The sequence below is a fragment of the Excalfactoria chinensis genome, chromosome 19 (genome assembly GCF_039878825.1).
Source record: "Excalfactoria chinensis isolate bCotChi1 chromosome 19, bCotChi1.hap2, whole genome shotgun sequence".
In the NCBI taxonomy this organism is placed as follows: Eukaryota; Metazoa; Chordata; class Aves; order Galliformes; family Phasianidae; genus Excalfactoria; species Excalfactoria chinensis.
In genome coordinates, this window is record NC_092843.1 from 4,564,536 (window position 1) to 4,580,955 (window position 16,420).

Consider the following 16,420-nt stretch of genomic DNA (forward strand, 5'->3'; position numbering starts at 1 on the left):
GGAACCATTCAGGTTGGAAAAGACTTCTCAGATCCCCAAGTCCAAACCCAGCCCACCCCACCATGTCCACATCCACATCATTCACTGATGGAAGTTTTTGGGTTTTTTTGCAATTGGGACCAAAATCGCCACCAATTTCCCAGATTTCCCAAATTCACTTTAAATAATAATAATAATTGCTCTGTGAGCTATCACAGCTGTGCCTAAAAAACCTGATGGATAGGAAAGGTGAAAAACCCATAGCCTGATGCTTGCAGTTTTTGGCATTGTAGCCAAGTCTTGTCCAATGCATTCACACACAACAGGCCAAGCCAGAAAGAGTTATTACTTTCCCTCTTTAGCCCAAGGCATTTCATAGAACATACCGACCTGTTCTGGGTGTCCAGAACCTTCACCCTTTAAACAGAGCAGAAGAAAAAGGATGTGAGGTTTCTGTTCTCTTTTTATGGGAGATACCAACTGGAAGAAGGCATGATGGAAGATCAGCACTGGAGCAAAGCGGAGGAGCCCTCTCAGGATGCTTTGGAAGAACCACTTGGGTGCAAGGAGTTAATCTTCTCCTGGATTTACTGTTTATCAGAAAGGCTGTTGTAAGAAAGTTCCTGATCTGACACTCTTTTGCTGTCCCCTCCCTTCTTTGTTCTCTTCCTTCTTTCTCTGATTACATCCAAAAACAACACCCAGCTGCCAGAGGTCAATGTTTAATATTGCTGTGTGTTTATATAGTCCCCGGGAGCAGCTCTGGGCCTTTCAGCACCGGGCCAGCTCCACCATGGCTCCTTGCTGGCAGGTGGCTCTTGCCTTCAGGAAATACCTGATCACCATCCTGGTGCCCCTTCTCTTCTTGCCACTGCCTTTGGCCGTTCCTACCAAGGTAAGAACCTTTTACACTGAATTTGAGAGCAAAATATCTCCTTAAAGGAGTTCCTTTGAAAAGAACGTGCAAATTCTTTCTTAGAGGCACTTCGTAGAATCACAGCATATCCAGAGCTGGAAGGGACCCATTAATCTAATTTACCTTCTAAGGATCAATTCCAAACTGCCCTCTAATTTTCTAGCAGTATCCCATTCATGTCCGCTTTCAGCACTGGGTATTTTTTTATTGCCAGGTAAAAGAGTCATCTCTCACACTCGGATGGATAAGGAAATCTGTTACGTCAGGAAAATCGATTTCACTCTTCCTATCATTATTTCCATAATAAACTTCCCCCCAAAAAATAAAATAAATTGTTAAATGTCACGTTTTGAAAGAGAATGCTTAACATTCCTCCAGAAGAAGTTAATTGCGAAAGCTTGTAGCAGTAGGGCAGGTATTTCTGAGCCATTGATCACTGGGACGCAGCACTGAGAGCAGGCAGAGTGCCAGCAGTCGGATTAATCTTCACTCTCGCTCATTTCTCCTGCTCTCCTCATGCAGACAGGTCTAACCTCTGGTCTTCAGGTCTCTCATTCCACTCCCAATCCCCTCTCCTGTCACTACAGCTCTTTGAATGTCAGGTCCTACCTCTTCCATTTAATCCCAGCTGACCCTCAGCTTCTGGTCTCCTTCCCGACTCTTCGCTCCGCTCTGTCTTTGTATGCAGCCCCTTCTTCCTCGCTGCTCTTATTTTTTTTCTCCCATAGAATTCATTCGTTTCATCAGACCAATGAATCAGAGAGTTTCTGGAGCTCGGGCCAGAGGGTTGCAAGCACGAACAATAGAGTGGTACTGGTGGGAGGAGAAATGCACTAACTGATCGGGCATGTCCTCCTCTTCCCTTGCCACACAAATAAAACAGCTTAAACTGTCACTTAAAGGCTTACTAAAAAGACAAACAAAAAATAACAGACTTTTTTTTTTTTTTTTTTGCTAATTAACTTTCTATAGGCCAAAGTGTTACAGAAGTTAAAAGAGATCTGGATCATAAACTTTCTGAAGCACCCAGAAGTGGGAGTGTTGCTTTTCATCTGTTCCTGGGGTTGCTGTTACCAAGAAATAAGCTCTTGGTTTCGTCAATCAGTATTTCCCATTGGTGCCATCCATGGGTGTATCTTCAAAACAATAAAATAAGGGAGAAAAGGCACCATTAAAGTGGGAAACTGTCTCCAGCGCTTGATAGAGCCAATTGTTAAGGTTACTGCCACACTCATTAGAGATAAAGCTTAAAAGGCCTTAAATCTTTCCAGGAATCTCTGTATTACTCTTCCATCCCTGGTAATGTGCCACCAAGATTTCTTTCCTCCGTTATCCCTTGGTTTAAACCTCTGTACTCAAGCCATCACCTTTTCTTAACTATTTAGTCAATAAACATTGCTATGCTTTCATGTGTTCTCTCCATTCTGTGGACATTCTCAATCCAAGACCACGCAACAACCTCCTTCTTCCAACCCCTTTGCTCTGACTGCTGTTGGCACCAATCATTCTGCTACCTCCAAAGTAAGGAAGACGCTGTATCCCGCAGTGCCACTTCCCCATGTGCTGTCTTTTTTCCCCAGCAGCCTACCAGTACGCCATGTTTGATGTGGTGTTTTGAATTCTTCTGCTGCCTGAGGCTGAGTTAAAGAGTCTTATATAAAATTTAGAGTGGTTGTCGGCAACAAAACCATGCCTGTTTTCTCAGGAAAACAAAAGATAAAGCGAAACATGAGATCATCCTTTCTTCCAAGAAATAACTCAAAGTCAGTGGAAGACAAAACTGACCCACAACCAGTTTGTCAGCATTTCAAAGTCTGTGCTAAGCTAAAAATCTGATTTTAAAAAATAGATAACAGTATTTCCAGTACAAAGAATTCAGGTTTAACCTACCAGAGGTTCACCAAGGCCACATCCTGAATTATGCAGAGGAAAAGGTGGAGAAATCTTGACTGGATTGAAGATTACATCTGCAAATCAAAGACAGAAATGAAAAAATAAGAGAGAAAATACCAGCATCAGCAAAACCAAAACGTCCATGCAGGGACCATCAATCCCTTATCATAAAAGGTTCAAAGTCACCTATTTCTTGTCTTTCCCAATCAAAGGTCCCAGTCTTCTCCCACAGTTTTGATGAGGTTGTTAAGTAGTTTGCTATTGGATTAGGAGCCACACAGTTAGGGGGACAGATGGGAGAAAAAGACAGAAAACAACCATTTTCCCAAATCCCTTTATCAGGCAATGAATACAATGATGGGCTGTTGCCCTCTCAGAGCATAAATGAGGTGTAGAACCTGCCTTCTGACTGCCTGCACTCTCTTCTTCCAGGAGGCCCAATGTGGTTATGTTATCATCCTGATGGCACTGCTGTGGTGCACGGAAGCTTTGCCGTTGGCTGTCACAGCACTCCTTCCTGTCCTGCTCTTCCCAATGATGAATATCATGGATTCGACAACAGTAAGAGATTGGGGTCTTGTCTGATATTGGTTTTTATTGGCCATCTCTTATTTGGGTATTACAGCCAGGGGGATTTGCAGTGTGCAAATCAAAGAGGAAAAGACTGTACTAATGTTACTAATGTATTCCGTTCATGGAATAGAGCCTGTTTGTGCCCAGAGTGGAGCTGCAAATCCATAAATCAGATGCTATTGACAGTTGGCACACTAATGACTCTGGGACAAACTTCCCCCTCAGAAAACACTTTCTTTCCATCTAGTGGTTTCATATCACTGTTCTCTCCCCCTTGCTCCATGCTGTAGGTCTGCAGGGAGTATTTGAAGGACACAAATATGCTTTTCATCGGGGGGCTGCTGATGGCCATTGCTATTGAGAACTGGAACCTACACAAGCGCGTTGCTCTGCGGGTCTTGCTCATCACTGGCGTCAGACCAGCCCTGTGAGTAACAGCCACAGAAATGATGTGGGATAGAGGATTTAACGGCATCAGTTCCTATCGGCATTGCCTGAAGTCAATTCTGAAAAGTCAGGTGGTCTACTGGACTTGGGCAGGAGCACAGCTTTTGACAGTCAGGAAAGTCTATGGCTGAAATATAGAAAACCATGTATCTATAATATCTATAAATGCTATATTGATTGTGAGGGGAAGAGAAAACAGGGGGGTGCTTGTTTTGGAAGTAACAACTGTTTGCCAGACTGGAGATTTAATCCATACAGAGGCTACGTTACCCTATTTAATTTGTCCCAGATCATAAGAAGAGGGAATACAGAAGGAAATTACAAAGCAATAGAATGAAAACGCATATAAGATAAAACCCGTTTCATCTGACGTATAATCTACATCTCATCTAAAGAATAATTTTGAGACAAATAACAGAGTAATACTGAAACAAGGATTAGAGTTTTATATGAGTAAGAAGAGACTCTTAAATGATAGAGGTAGAATAAATCTACAAAAAAATAATAATAATAAATCATTTTCCTTATGGTTTAAACTGATTGCTGGGCATATTCCAAACCTAGCATTTGTAAGCAAAGCTTTGTTACAGAAAAGGGCATGGAAGCCCCGAGTTCTGATCCAGCTTCTTCAAACTTGTTTGTTTCAGACTTCTGATGGGTTTCATGCTCGTGACTGCATTCCTGTCCATGTGGATCAGCAATACAGCCACCACCGCCATGATGGTGCCCATAGCGCAGGCGGTTCTGGATCAGCTGCACAAATCAGAAATTCAGTCTGAAGCAGCCAACCAAGTGCATGAGAATGACAACAAGGCCTTTGAACTGCAAGAAGAGCCAATGAAATCAAACAGCTTCAAAGAAACGGAGGAAAAAGGTGAATGGGCTCTGGGCGTTTTTCTCTTTGGGATAATGGAGGATGTCCTGATGCCTTTTCACTGGCACAGTCCTTGCTACCAAATTGTGAAAAAGGAATGTATCTAAAACACTCTGACTGTTCCTTGCAGCAATTGCAAGGCTCATCCATGAATCAAAGGCACAGTAAGTTCTACTGACTTGGATGAAGGTCAATAACTCGATAAAACAACATGTATAGGCACTCCATTGGCTGAAGACCTCACATTAGGTTTGATATTGCCCCTAGTATTATGCTAGTTCCACTGTAACCTGCTGTGTAACTCATCAGACAATAGTCCATCTTTGAGGGACAGATTCTGGCCTATTTCATGCCTGAAGGTTAGAGATTAAAATGATCTTTCTAATCCAAAGAATGATCTCTCTAATCCAAAGACATCTAATCGCACAACAATATCTCTTCAGACTTCATCACATCAACTTCTCCTGAGAGATGGTTATTTTCACCAACAACCAGTAAAAACTGACAGAATAACAAAGATTTAACAATGCCAGCCTCCTCAAACAAGGAAATTTGGCTCTTTCAGCTCTGAGTCCGTTGTGACCTAGCCTTCAATTACAGAATTTTACAGACAAAAGATCTTTTCCAATCCAATGTAGCTTCTGTAACCCCCTCGTTCCTATCTTGGGACCTAGGTAATAACCATGTTCTGGCAGCTGAGGAAGACAAAGAGAGAAATGAACTCCCTGTAGACGAGAAGCACAAGAAACTCTGCAAGGGAATGTCTCTCTCAATTTGTTACGCAGCCAGCATTGGAGGGATTGCAACTCTGACTGGGACAACACCAAATCTGGTGCTGAAGGGACAAGTTGATGAGTAAGTCTGGTTGGATTTGGGAATACACATCCATTAAGATACATCTTTCTGCTCCAGCTGACTTCTAGTTCACACAGAGAAGGAAAATGTCAGTCAGCTAACACTGCAGGGAAGTTGGCTTCTCTTCCTTGGGGAGCCTCAAAACACCTCCTGATTTTGAATACAGAAGGGACTGCAGAGTTTGGGATGCTGACAGCCCTCTACATTTTGCAGGATCTTTCCCAACAATGACAACGTCATCAACTTCGCCTCTTGGTTCTCTTTTGCTTTTCCCACCATGGTCGTGTTGCTGATTTTGGCCTGGATTTGGCTGCAAATTCTGTACTTGGGCTTTAAGTAAGTACTCTTCTCATACCAGAGCACAGGTCTGTTATCAAGTACCCATTACATACCGTACCATGAGTGATTCTTCCATTGATAAGACTATGCTTGACATTTAAACACCAAGTAGAGGAGCATTCAGATACAACAGAGGCCAACAGCACTGCACACCGAGTATCTGTTAAAATACTGCAATTTCTTTTTCCAATAACCTGATGTAATCCCAGCAAAATACACTCTGTAGCTGGAAGCAGGGAGCTCCAGCTGCACGCAACCTGTCCTGCTGCATTGCTTTCATGTCCTACAAGACTGCTGTGCTTCAAACCAGGAAACTGATTTCTCCATAGAGCTGGTAAATCCCCTTGTGATGAAAGTTGTGCTGAGCTGCAGGATTAGCATTGTGTCAGCTCCCAGCTGAACAGCCCATGCAAACAACTTTCGTTACCAACGTGATACCTGGACTGCCACTTCGGTGTTATCCTCAACCTCTTTCAACTGGAAAGAGCTTTCTCAATGCCTGAAATGGTGTTTCATTCCCCAAAGTCCTATTTGCAAATCCTCCTTTTCTATGACTTTAAAAACCTTGGCAACTGTTTGCTTCCTGGTGACCACACGACACCAGTCACACTGTTCTTGTCATTATTACCCTGTGTGTGTCACACTTTGACAATGAGGTTTTAGGGGTAGGAAAGGTTTGAATCTTGGCAGCACAGAATACAATACAGTTCTAACCCACATCTGTGGCTGTTGATGTCACAATCATTATATATATCATTTATATTGAAGCATATTTATATATAACACAACGTGTCTGAGTTGCAAAGTTTGGATTCTCAACCCTTAAGACATCTGGTAAATTTCTTTGATATTTCTTGCCCATTTTTTCTAGTTTTCCAAAGAATTTTGGCTGCGTGAGAGATCCCTCTGCAAAGACCAAGGAGCAACAGGCCTACCAAATTATCAAGGATGAGAACAAGAAACTGGGATCCATGAAGTTTGCAGAGATTGCAGTCCTGGTCCTCTTCATCCTACTGGTACTGCTTTGGTTTACCAGAGACCCTGGTTTCATACCAGGCTGGGCAACCGTTCTCTTCAACAAAAATGATATAAGGTACCATCACTTCTCCTCCTTGCTCTGAGCAAAACTGTATCAGGAAACAACTGAATTACAAAGCATAGCCTAGCTTTGCTCTTCCTGAATGATTTTTATGAGGATTCCCTACTGCTGTATCCTTGCCAAGGCTGTGAATGAATCTAACAGGAGCATCAGTTGGGTATCAGGATTTGGACTTAATTATCCTTATGGGTCCCTTCCAACTCGGGATATTCCATGATCATACCGAGTTTAGAAGTAAAATTTGCACTTACTGTTGCATAATCCAGTTTACTCAGTTCTTTATGCATTTAAAACACCACCAATTTTCTGACTGATCCATTGCAGCTTTGTCTCTGATGCCACAGTTGCCATCTTCATTTCAGTTTTGCTGTTCATCATCCCTTCTGAATTCGCTATCAAGAAGCAGACAGGTAAGCTTACTGAAGGCATCGACTGCCAGAACTCCCACCCCACCATGCCCACTGACCACAGCCCTCAGTGCCACATCTCCATGGTTCTTAACACCTCCAGGGATGGGGACTCTCCATCTCCCTGTGCAGCTTTTGGAGAAGCATTTCCTAATATCCAACCTGAACCATCATCCCCAGTACAACTTGAGGCCATTACCTCTCATTTTATCCCTTATTACTTGGGATGAGGCCATTCTTTGGATATTCTGCCATTCCTCTAATCCACTCTTACTTTTCATCTACTCTGCTGTGTTACTTGAAGCAATTGCAGATTATTCAGTAATATTTTTGCACATCAAGTTCTAAAATCTCCTCACTCACTTTTGGAGACCATTCCAAAGTCATGTTGATCTTGCTGACAGAAACACATCCTCCTATTCCAACTAAGCCTACCTCTCACCGAAAAGTACCTATTTCTTTGGCAAATATAATATACAAACAATTCTTGTTTGGATTGTAGGCAGCAAGACAAAGATCCGAGCACCTCCAGCTCTCCTGAACTGGAAAGTAGTTCACGAGAAAATGCCATGGAACATCGTGTTCCTGCTGGGAGGTGGCTTTGCCTTGGCCAAAGGCAGTGAGGTAACATTCCTCTGCTTACCTGCTCTCTGTGGGTGTTTCCTCCTCTGCCTTTCACATATGCTCTCCCAGAACACAAGAGGGCACGCTGGGTGCACCAAACACACGCTTCCTCCAATAGGACAGATTTCATCCTTAGGAGCAGTCCTATGATGAGATGTGTTTTGTAGCCCATGCAAACGGCGTGGTACAGCACAGCAGCACAGTTAACAGTGTTTCTAGAAGAGTGGGTGATTAATAAAATGCCCCATTACACCAAAGACTCCATGAAATGCAATCTAATCAGTGTGGCAAGTGGGAGACGATATCACTTCCAGGATGCATCTCCCACACTGTCCTCACAGCCTCCACATGCATTTCTACAGAAAGCAGTTTGTATGAGAAGTTCCATGGGGTAGAACTGAGGGAAACACGGTTGGATTGTGATACGGGTACTTCTTCATCAGCCTACTATCCTGACAGGCATTTTACCTCTGTTACAGGAATCCGGTCTGTCCGGATGGTTGGGTACCAAACTGACTCCCCTGGAGAACATCCCTCACCCAGCCATTGTGTTCCTGTTGTGTCTCCTTATTGCTACTTTCACTGAGTGTGCCAGCAACGTGGCCACCACCACCCTCTTTCTCCCTATCCTGGCTTCAATGGTGAGTTCAAAATGCTCTTGTAAGGGCAGCTTTCAAGCAGGTGTATGCTCAGTGATGAGAGGTATCTGGCTGACACCACCAAGCACTGGCTCACATATCTGATCAGGAGGCAAGACTTTAAACAAATACATATGGGTGAGAATGCTTATAAATTCACACATACTGTGTGCTCAGTTCAAACCTTCCTAAAATCATTGCTGGGGAAAAGTAAAGGGATTAAACTCATTGGCATAGTAGACTTTGCCTTCTGGCCTAAATAACCCTATGAGGTCACTGCCAGCTATACTCGTTTTCCCCTATTTGTTCTGCACAGACAGCAGCAACAACATTTGTTTCCCTGTAACATTCCATTACTGTAGTTCACTCCAACCACTGGCCTTCCAGAAGTCTGAAGACGATAGCATTAGTCAGGCTCTGTGACCTAATTCAGAATTTCCACAGGAGACTCCTGTTGCAATGATAGATGTCATTCTGCAGTGTGAAATGGTGGACTAAGAACCACCAGAACCTTTTTGCATAGGACACAGACTCCAACAATCCCTAACATGACCCACTCACCTTCAGAGTTTCCACTGACTGTTTAGTTTTGCTCACAATCTGTTTGAAGGCACTTCATATTCTTACCTGGTTCATAATAACCGGTCGTTATTATGAATTTATACCTTAGCAGTGATTCAAAATCCCCAATCAGAAACGCAGAGCGTTGTCCACAAAACCGATTCTTGCTGCTGCTGCACAAAGATGTTGAGTAGAAGTTGCTAAAGCAGACCCCATGTATGAATGGTTACAGCACTAGTGAAAGAAATGGTTTCTGGCACACACAAACACAATCAGTATCCTGACAAAAGGTTTCTATGTATTTTTTTGTGTATGAAAACCATCACTTGTGCTCTCCCTTCTTGCCCAGGCTCAATCAATCTGCCTCAATCCACTCTATGTCATGCTGCCCTGCACACTTTCGGCATCGTTGGCATTCATGCTCCCAGTGGCCACTCCCCCTAACGCCATCGTCTTCTCATACGGACATCTCAAGGTTATAGACATGGTGAGAAAAACACAGTTCTTTCCATCATTTCCATCACTAGTTTTGACTTTGTGTTTTTTCCCCTCTAATATCGGTTCTTGAAAGAGTGTTTGAAAACTCACCCTTTCTGAAGTCAAATGGAAAGACAAATAGAAATGTCTGAATTAATGAGTGGTACTTCTGTATGTAGGGGTCCCACTTTATATCCTAACAACGTATATATTTACAGCCTTATCAAGAAGCTATTGAGCTTCAAGAAAACAGTCAAGACCTCTTGAAGATGTTCCAATGGCAGCTTGCTGTCAGTCAGAAGTTGCAGTGTGTAACTGTTCTAAAAGCCCTCGTGTAGATATGATCAGGGATGTCGTGGAGCTGTATAATCTGTATAATGTTTCTGCAGTGACCAGGGCAAAGCCTGCACTTCTCTCTGGGCTGCCCTGGTGCCCATTCTTAGTATGACAAAGAAAGATGGACAAGAACGTCTTGTCTCCAGGTAACTTCTCCAGTTTACAACACCAGATTCCAATACCAGGTCAGAGGAGAAGTTTTTATGTAGGCAGATGGAAAGGATTTCAGGACTTCAAGCTTAACAGCTCTGCTCAATGGAAGCCCAATCTCCATTCTACAGATTGTATCTTGTGAAGGAAACCAGTTTACATGTAATTTGATGGAGGTCTGAAGAAGCCAAAGAGAGAAGCTAGAAGAACTAACTATAAAACAAACCTAATCAGCATGGAAGGATAAAGAGCATTCAGTTCAATTAATAACATTTTTTTTTTTTGCTTTGTAATTCCAGGCCAAAGCTGGATTTGTACTCAACATCCTGGGCGTTCTGACAATAAATCTGTCCATCAACACCTGGGCTTCATCCTTGTTCAAGCTGAATACCTACCCATCTTGGGCAAACTCAACGAACTGCTAGTAACACAGAGAGACAAGGGAACCAACACCTGCACCTGTTAGGACCATAACACGAGCAAGATGATCACTGACCCAAGTTTTGCTGAGGCAGTGGCTAAGAGAGAGCTCTATTGTGTGCAACAGGACTTGCTATCTATGAGGAAAATCAACCCATTGATGAGATGAGGTAACCTCCTGCCTTTCAGCTGTTCCAGGTGCCTTCAGATTTTCTGCCTCTGCAGGGGAACATTTTCTCCAAGTACTACTTTGTTTTTCAGGCTCTGCATGTAAAGTCCTAAACCTACAGTGAATGAGAAAGAACTGTGTATATAAAAGGACGGAGAGAGACTCTGTGTACTGATTTCATGCCTGTGTTTGTGTATCAGCACTAATGTGAATATTCACCTACAGGCACCAGTGTATATGTTCCATATGTACATAATGTTGTATACTCTGTGGGCATGGTATGCGTTGTATGGTTAAAGATAAATCACCTGCTGTCAGCCTATCCTATGACTTTGAAATGTATATATTTACAGCCCACTCTGTTATGAATGTAGAAGACTGCTTTTATCCTGAAACATCCATCCCATTGTTATTTAAGCAGCATTGCAGTCTGCAATGTCGTGGCAGGAATAGAAATATTCCCCCGAGAAGAGCTTTGTGTCCTAAAATGTATTTGATTAATTAAAGGCTACTGGTTTTTTATGCTCATGTACAAATATCACTGTAAATACACTTGTCTTCCATGTGGTCAATGGCTTGTCTGAGCTTCCTTATGCTAAGTTAGCACAATTGTTATCATTACAGTCATAACTGCTACTATCAATACCAAGATCTTCTTTTCCAAAGCCTCTATTATGGCTCAGTGTTCAATCCCTGTTCTCCTAAACCAACTTTCAGTAGCACACAGGTTCCCAGCGAACAAACTGACAAGGACAGTGGACTTTTTGAATGTCTATTGGCATACAATGCACTAACCTGCAGTATTTCCAGTTCCAGTTGTTAGGACACTTCTGGTACCTGGTTCCCTTTGTGCTGATAGCTTTCTTGGAACAATTGCTGTGGAAGATCCCAGAAAGGATAATCTGGTGTTAATTCTTCAGAGACTTTGAGAGACAGGATCAACGTTTTGATTTGATTATGTGATAAGCTTCTAACACAGCATCATAGAATCATTCAGGTTGAAATAGACCTCTACAATTAAGTCTAACCACCAACCCATCATAATATCCATTCCATACCATCCATATCCATCAATGCATCACAGTGTCCATAGCACAAGAAGGAAGGATATTTATTCTTCTGGGCTAAGGAGCTCCTGGCTGGTTGATCTCAGTCACATACAGACTTCCTCAGGTGCATTTATCGCTATCAAATAATACCCAATCTGTCTAAATACGATCACAATGTGTGAGCGCCCAATAAAATAGCAATCTCTCCCTTCCTCACTCTTTGTCTACAACATCAGAGTAGTGTGCTCAGCTCTTGACGGCTTTTTGCTTTCTTTGAAATACTTACACATTGCTTACACGTCCTCCTAAATTACTGCCTAGCTAAGCAGGAAACATTGAATTCATACATCTCCCATCAGCCTCTCCTTCCAGCCCTTTTTAAACTGTGTTATGGTTCTTTGAAGTCTTTTCTATGAGTCTACATTATTCAGAGGCTGTGGTGTGCATAACAACATGCAGGAGCACAGGTGCAATCTTTATGGCAATCTCAAGAAGAAAGACATCAAGTAGCACCCGGTGTCACGGGGCCAGGGCATAATGTGGGTGTTCCACGTTCATTAGTGTGTGTGAGTATAAAAAGGTTCGGGACTTACCAGAAAACAGCTGCAACAAATGTGATTCAACAAACAGCCCAAAGGATGCAGCCTGTGGACAGAGGAGAGGAGCTAACAATAACACCAGGACACAGGGAGAACGGAAAATGTCATTAATAGCATCCACTTTGAAGTGACGGTAGCACCATTTTCACACTGGGCAGTTTGCTTTGGGTGTGTCTGAGCTCAGGAGCAGTTGAGGTGCATCTAAATATAGTGTGCTTGTGCAAAAAAGCAGTGACACTATTAAAAATGTTCATAATTTTCTAAGCAAAGCAGGTAGAAAGTATTCCTAAGCCCCATTATTACCCAGATCGCCTTTGAAGGGTGGATCCCCATTATGTTTCCAGATATTGCCCTCAAGGAGTGGCTCGATTTCCCATTGTGCGATCAAATTTCACAATCTGCTGTGAAACTGCCAGCTCAGCACCTGTAGTTAGGTGAGATTCCCAATGGAGCTCTTCATTCTTCAAGCTGACACCACGTTTGCTTTACATAAGAGTCGTAAGTGATAAACCTGTTGATGAGAAGGGGACATCTGCCTTCTTGCCTGCCTTGACCGAAAAGCAAGTGCTCTACAAAACCACAAAATATAGGTTTCCCACAGCAAATGCCAGTGAGTAAGTGAGTGACTCGCAGTCACCTCCATTTTCCCTGCAGTTATGGAGCTGTCTTGCCTTGCCTTGCCCAGACACACACACGTCCACAGGAGAGAATATGAAGGACTTATACTGGTAAACATATAAACCTCTACCAACACTTGACCACAACAGATGGGTTTTAGGCAGGTTAACACAACAAGGAAAACAGCTTACTGCTGAGAAATAAAGGCACTTCATCACCAACATCTGAACCAATTTGTAAAATGGGATGTAAGTGATACAAGGGTCACTTTATCAAGCACTGAAACCATTAAAAGACTTAAGAGATGACAGTTTTAAAGCCAGAATTCTTTTTTATCCAGAATTTGGCTTGGAGAGGCCAAAGAAATAAGTTCCCAGTCACTTAAAAGACATTAAAATGACCTTAAAGGACCTGAAATCTCAACATATTTGTAGGTAGAGTCATAGAATCATATGGTTGGGAAAGACCTATTGGATCCCCAAGGCCAACCCCATCCCACCCCACCATTCCCACTGACCACATCCCTCAGTGCCACGTCCCCACGGCTCTGGAACACCTCCAGGGTCAATGAGCCCAATACCCCTCTGGGCAACCTCTACCAGTGCATCACTTCTCATATAATGAACATTCAATGAGCTCAAGAAGATGAAAAATTACATATTCAAATTCAAAATACAAGCCAATAGGGCTAGAAAACAGTGTAAGGAGCACAAAATTAGCTGGAGGACAGAAGAAAGACAGACCTAAATGATTTGCTCTACAGCACTCTGCTGTCTGACTGAGGAACAGAAAGCTTAAACAGGCTGATTTAGTACATATGAACATGGAAGCCATCAAGGAATGCCACAAACCTCAAAGCTGTTTGGTTGTTTTTTTCCCAATATGGAGCCAATAAAACTGTTCACAACGTGATTCACTGAGCTGTATGATTGAAATTAGTAGTGAGCAAGGTGCCAGAGCCTGGAAATGAAGTGGTTTGGATGTGCTAGTGGCACCGTGTCCAAAATAGCAGCAGCTTTATAGAACTTAATCACTACTGCCGATGCTGTGTGTTTTCTCCTATTAAAGGCACACTGAATACTGTTTATCCTTTGATCATTCTAACTGACCAAAATCATCAAGGTGCTGTTCAGGATATAGGCTTTTGCAATGTGCCATCTAGTGGCTGCACGCCCAGAGGTCCAGAATGCGGCCAACCTTGGGCTGATCTCGGTCAGAAAGCATCCTTAGGCAGCAGCTAAAGGGAAAGTGATGGAAGAAGTAGAACAGTTTCCAAGGGCGCTGCATCACAGCATGGCTGTGAGATGAGATGTGTATTAATCAGAAAGAAAACCCTGAAAATAAAGAGGGAAGGAGGTGAATTCAGGTGCTCAGCATGTGTATAGAAGCACGGAATCATTCAGGTTGGAAAAGTCCACCGAGATCACCCAGTAAAACCAATCATGCAGGTGTGATTTAGATCAGACCAGATGCACCCGCTCCAAGGCTCAGACACTGTATGGCTGCATAAAGTATTCATCTTAATAAAGCATTGGTTGCGACTGCTTTCAGATGGGACCGTACTTTGAGTATCAACATTAATTATGGTCAACATCAAAACGTTGTTCTGTTGCAACTATATACTACTCAGCCAATTTCATATTGATGTTCTCTTACCAACCCAGCAACGTTACAGGGATTTCCTCCTTTCTCTTGATCCCTGCTCAGTATGAGAAGCAGCATTCCAAAACACTCCCACCACCTTCTACCAACTGTCACCTGCAACAGCTGCCCCCAAAGTGAGCCCTCCTGGAAGGCAGCAGAGAGTCTCCAAACAGCATTCATTCTATTGATTACGGAGCTCCTTGTTTCATTCTACAAAGCAAAAGGAAGAGCGGTCAGAGCTGTCCATATCATTCTATGGCTCATATGGGATAGCGCAGTGCTGGTAGGGCAGGCTGCGTGCAGAAGGGAACGTGGCACCGTTAGCTCCGTGGCACCAGTTTGCCTGGCTGCCTATCAAGATCCCAGGGCGCACTCAGTGGTTGCTCTGGAACAGTTTCAAGCATCTGCAAAGGGAAAGTTGCATTTCCCTGTTTGCTGTAGGACTATCCTGATGAGACTTGCCAGAAAACTCAAAGGGATCCTCTTTATTTGCACCGTGTCACCTGAAGCAAGCTCGAGTTTTCCTCCGTATTCTTACCTCTGGCAATATCATTCCTGCTACATGAAACACGCAATCATAAATCACTTGTCTGCATTGTAGATAACATTGCTGTACAATGCAAGCTTCCTCGCACCTGTGCTTTTCCTTTTCTACACACACCAAAGCAAACAGTGTTGTGGTACAGAGAGTCATAACTGGCGCTAAAGAAACAGAAGAAGATACAACCCATTCAATCCAAAATAGCCTTTGTAACTCCTTTAGTGACACAACATTATGCACAGAAGATAGTAACACATCAACCTTTGTCTGGGTGACTTTTAGGATCCAACTGCTCCATGCAATTTCCAAGCATAGGGAAGAAGGCAGAATGATCTTTTCTCTAATAATTAGCGGTGAAAAGCAATGACCATAACAGTCACAAGGATCAGCGGACAGCCCAGAATAAAAAAACCCTCTCATTTTGTGCTCAAGCATTATCTCTTGATTTAAGATGCACTGACATGAATGGACAGACAAGAGAAAAAATCATTTCTGAACGATATTCAGCATATATTCAACATACTCAATACAAAGGACCAAGAAGGGTGGCCAGAGGGGTGGGTTCCACATGCCATCCCAGCTCTAGGAGCAAAAGCCTTTATCCTTGGTGTATGCAGGCATGTGGAATTCATACCATATGCCTCTATACTTAGGGAAGGATTCTGTAAGAAGAACACATCTCACTTATTAGCCTAGAAGAAAAAATCTTTGCTCTGTTCACGCTGTGACCACACAGCTGTATCTCAGAAATATGAGACCGACTGATGGGAAAGGGGAGGGGATTGACATCCATCATTTGCTCGGCACCAGGTGCACTCAGGTATGCAATATATTTCTCCTCGCTGTTTTGAAACAGTGCCACTGTTGGTACCTGTGGGACAGCCCCTGCAGGGCACAGCTCCAGCACGTGGCCACACTCTGCTCCAGCACCAGCTCTTGCCTGAAGCCTTGGGTGCACGCTGAAGGCAGCCAAGTCTTGAAACCCTCCCAGCACAGCTCCTTTGGATAACAGCAACAGGATGAGAGCCTTAAGCTGCACCAGGGGAGGTGATGGAGTCCCATATCCCTAGAGGTGTCCCAGAACCATGGGGATGTGGCACTGAGGGTTGTGGTCAGTGGGCATGGGAAGGTGGGGATGGACGTGGGGATCTGAGAGGTCAATTCCAACCTACATGGGGATCTAAGAGGTCGATTCCAACCCGAACGATTCTG

The 16,420-nt window shown here is 43.3% G+C and overlaps 1 protein-coding gene and 1 long non-coding RNA gene across 2 annotated transcripts; one reads left to right on the plus strand and one right to left on the minus strand.

Moving 5' to 3' along the window:
* Nucleotides 1–595: 595 nt before the first annotated feature.
* SLC13A2 (solute carrier family 13 member 2) lies at nt 596–10,593 on the plus strand. The gene is made up of 12 exons (XM_072353388.1): nt 596–874; nt 3,221–3,349; nt 3,652–3,788; nt 4,456–4,682; nt 5,357–5,537; nt 5,751–5,873; nt 6,748–6,969; nt 7,300–7,385; nt 7,885–8,006; nt 8,486–8,647; nt 9,555–9,692; nt 10,468–10,593. Exons 1-12 carry the CDS (start codon nt 698–700, stop codon nt 10,591–10,593), a joined length of 1,830 nt encoding a protein of 609 aa, XP_072209489.1. The 5' UTR covers nt 596–697.
* LOC140260746 (uncharacterized) lies at nt 2,786–8,142 on the minus strand. Its single transcript, XR_011905609.1, has 3 exons — nt 8,026–8,142; nt 7,227–7,367; nt 2,786–2,862 (listed from the first exon to the last, which is right to left on the minus strand). It is a non-coding gene; the product is annotated as an uncharacterized lncRNA (long non-coding RNA).
* Nucleotides 10,594–16,420: the final 5,827 nt, after the last annotated feature.

Bases quoted from the DNA above. Each gene is read 5' to 3' on its own strand.
- SLC13A2 (XM_072353388.1), top strand. From the start codon at position 698: ATGTTTAATATTGCTGTGTGTTTATATAGTCCCCGGGAGCAGCTCTGG. The intron at 875-3,220 runs GTAAGAACCTTT...CTCTTCTTCCAG, and splicing joins CTTTGGCCGTTCCTACCAAG to GAGGCCCAATGTGGTTATGT. The intron at 5,538-5,750 runs GTAAGTCTGGTT...TACATTTTGCAG, and splicing joins CTGAAGGGACAAGTTGATGA to GATCTTTCCCAACAATGACA.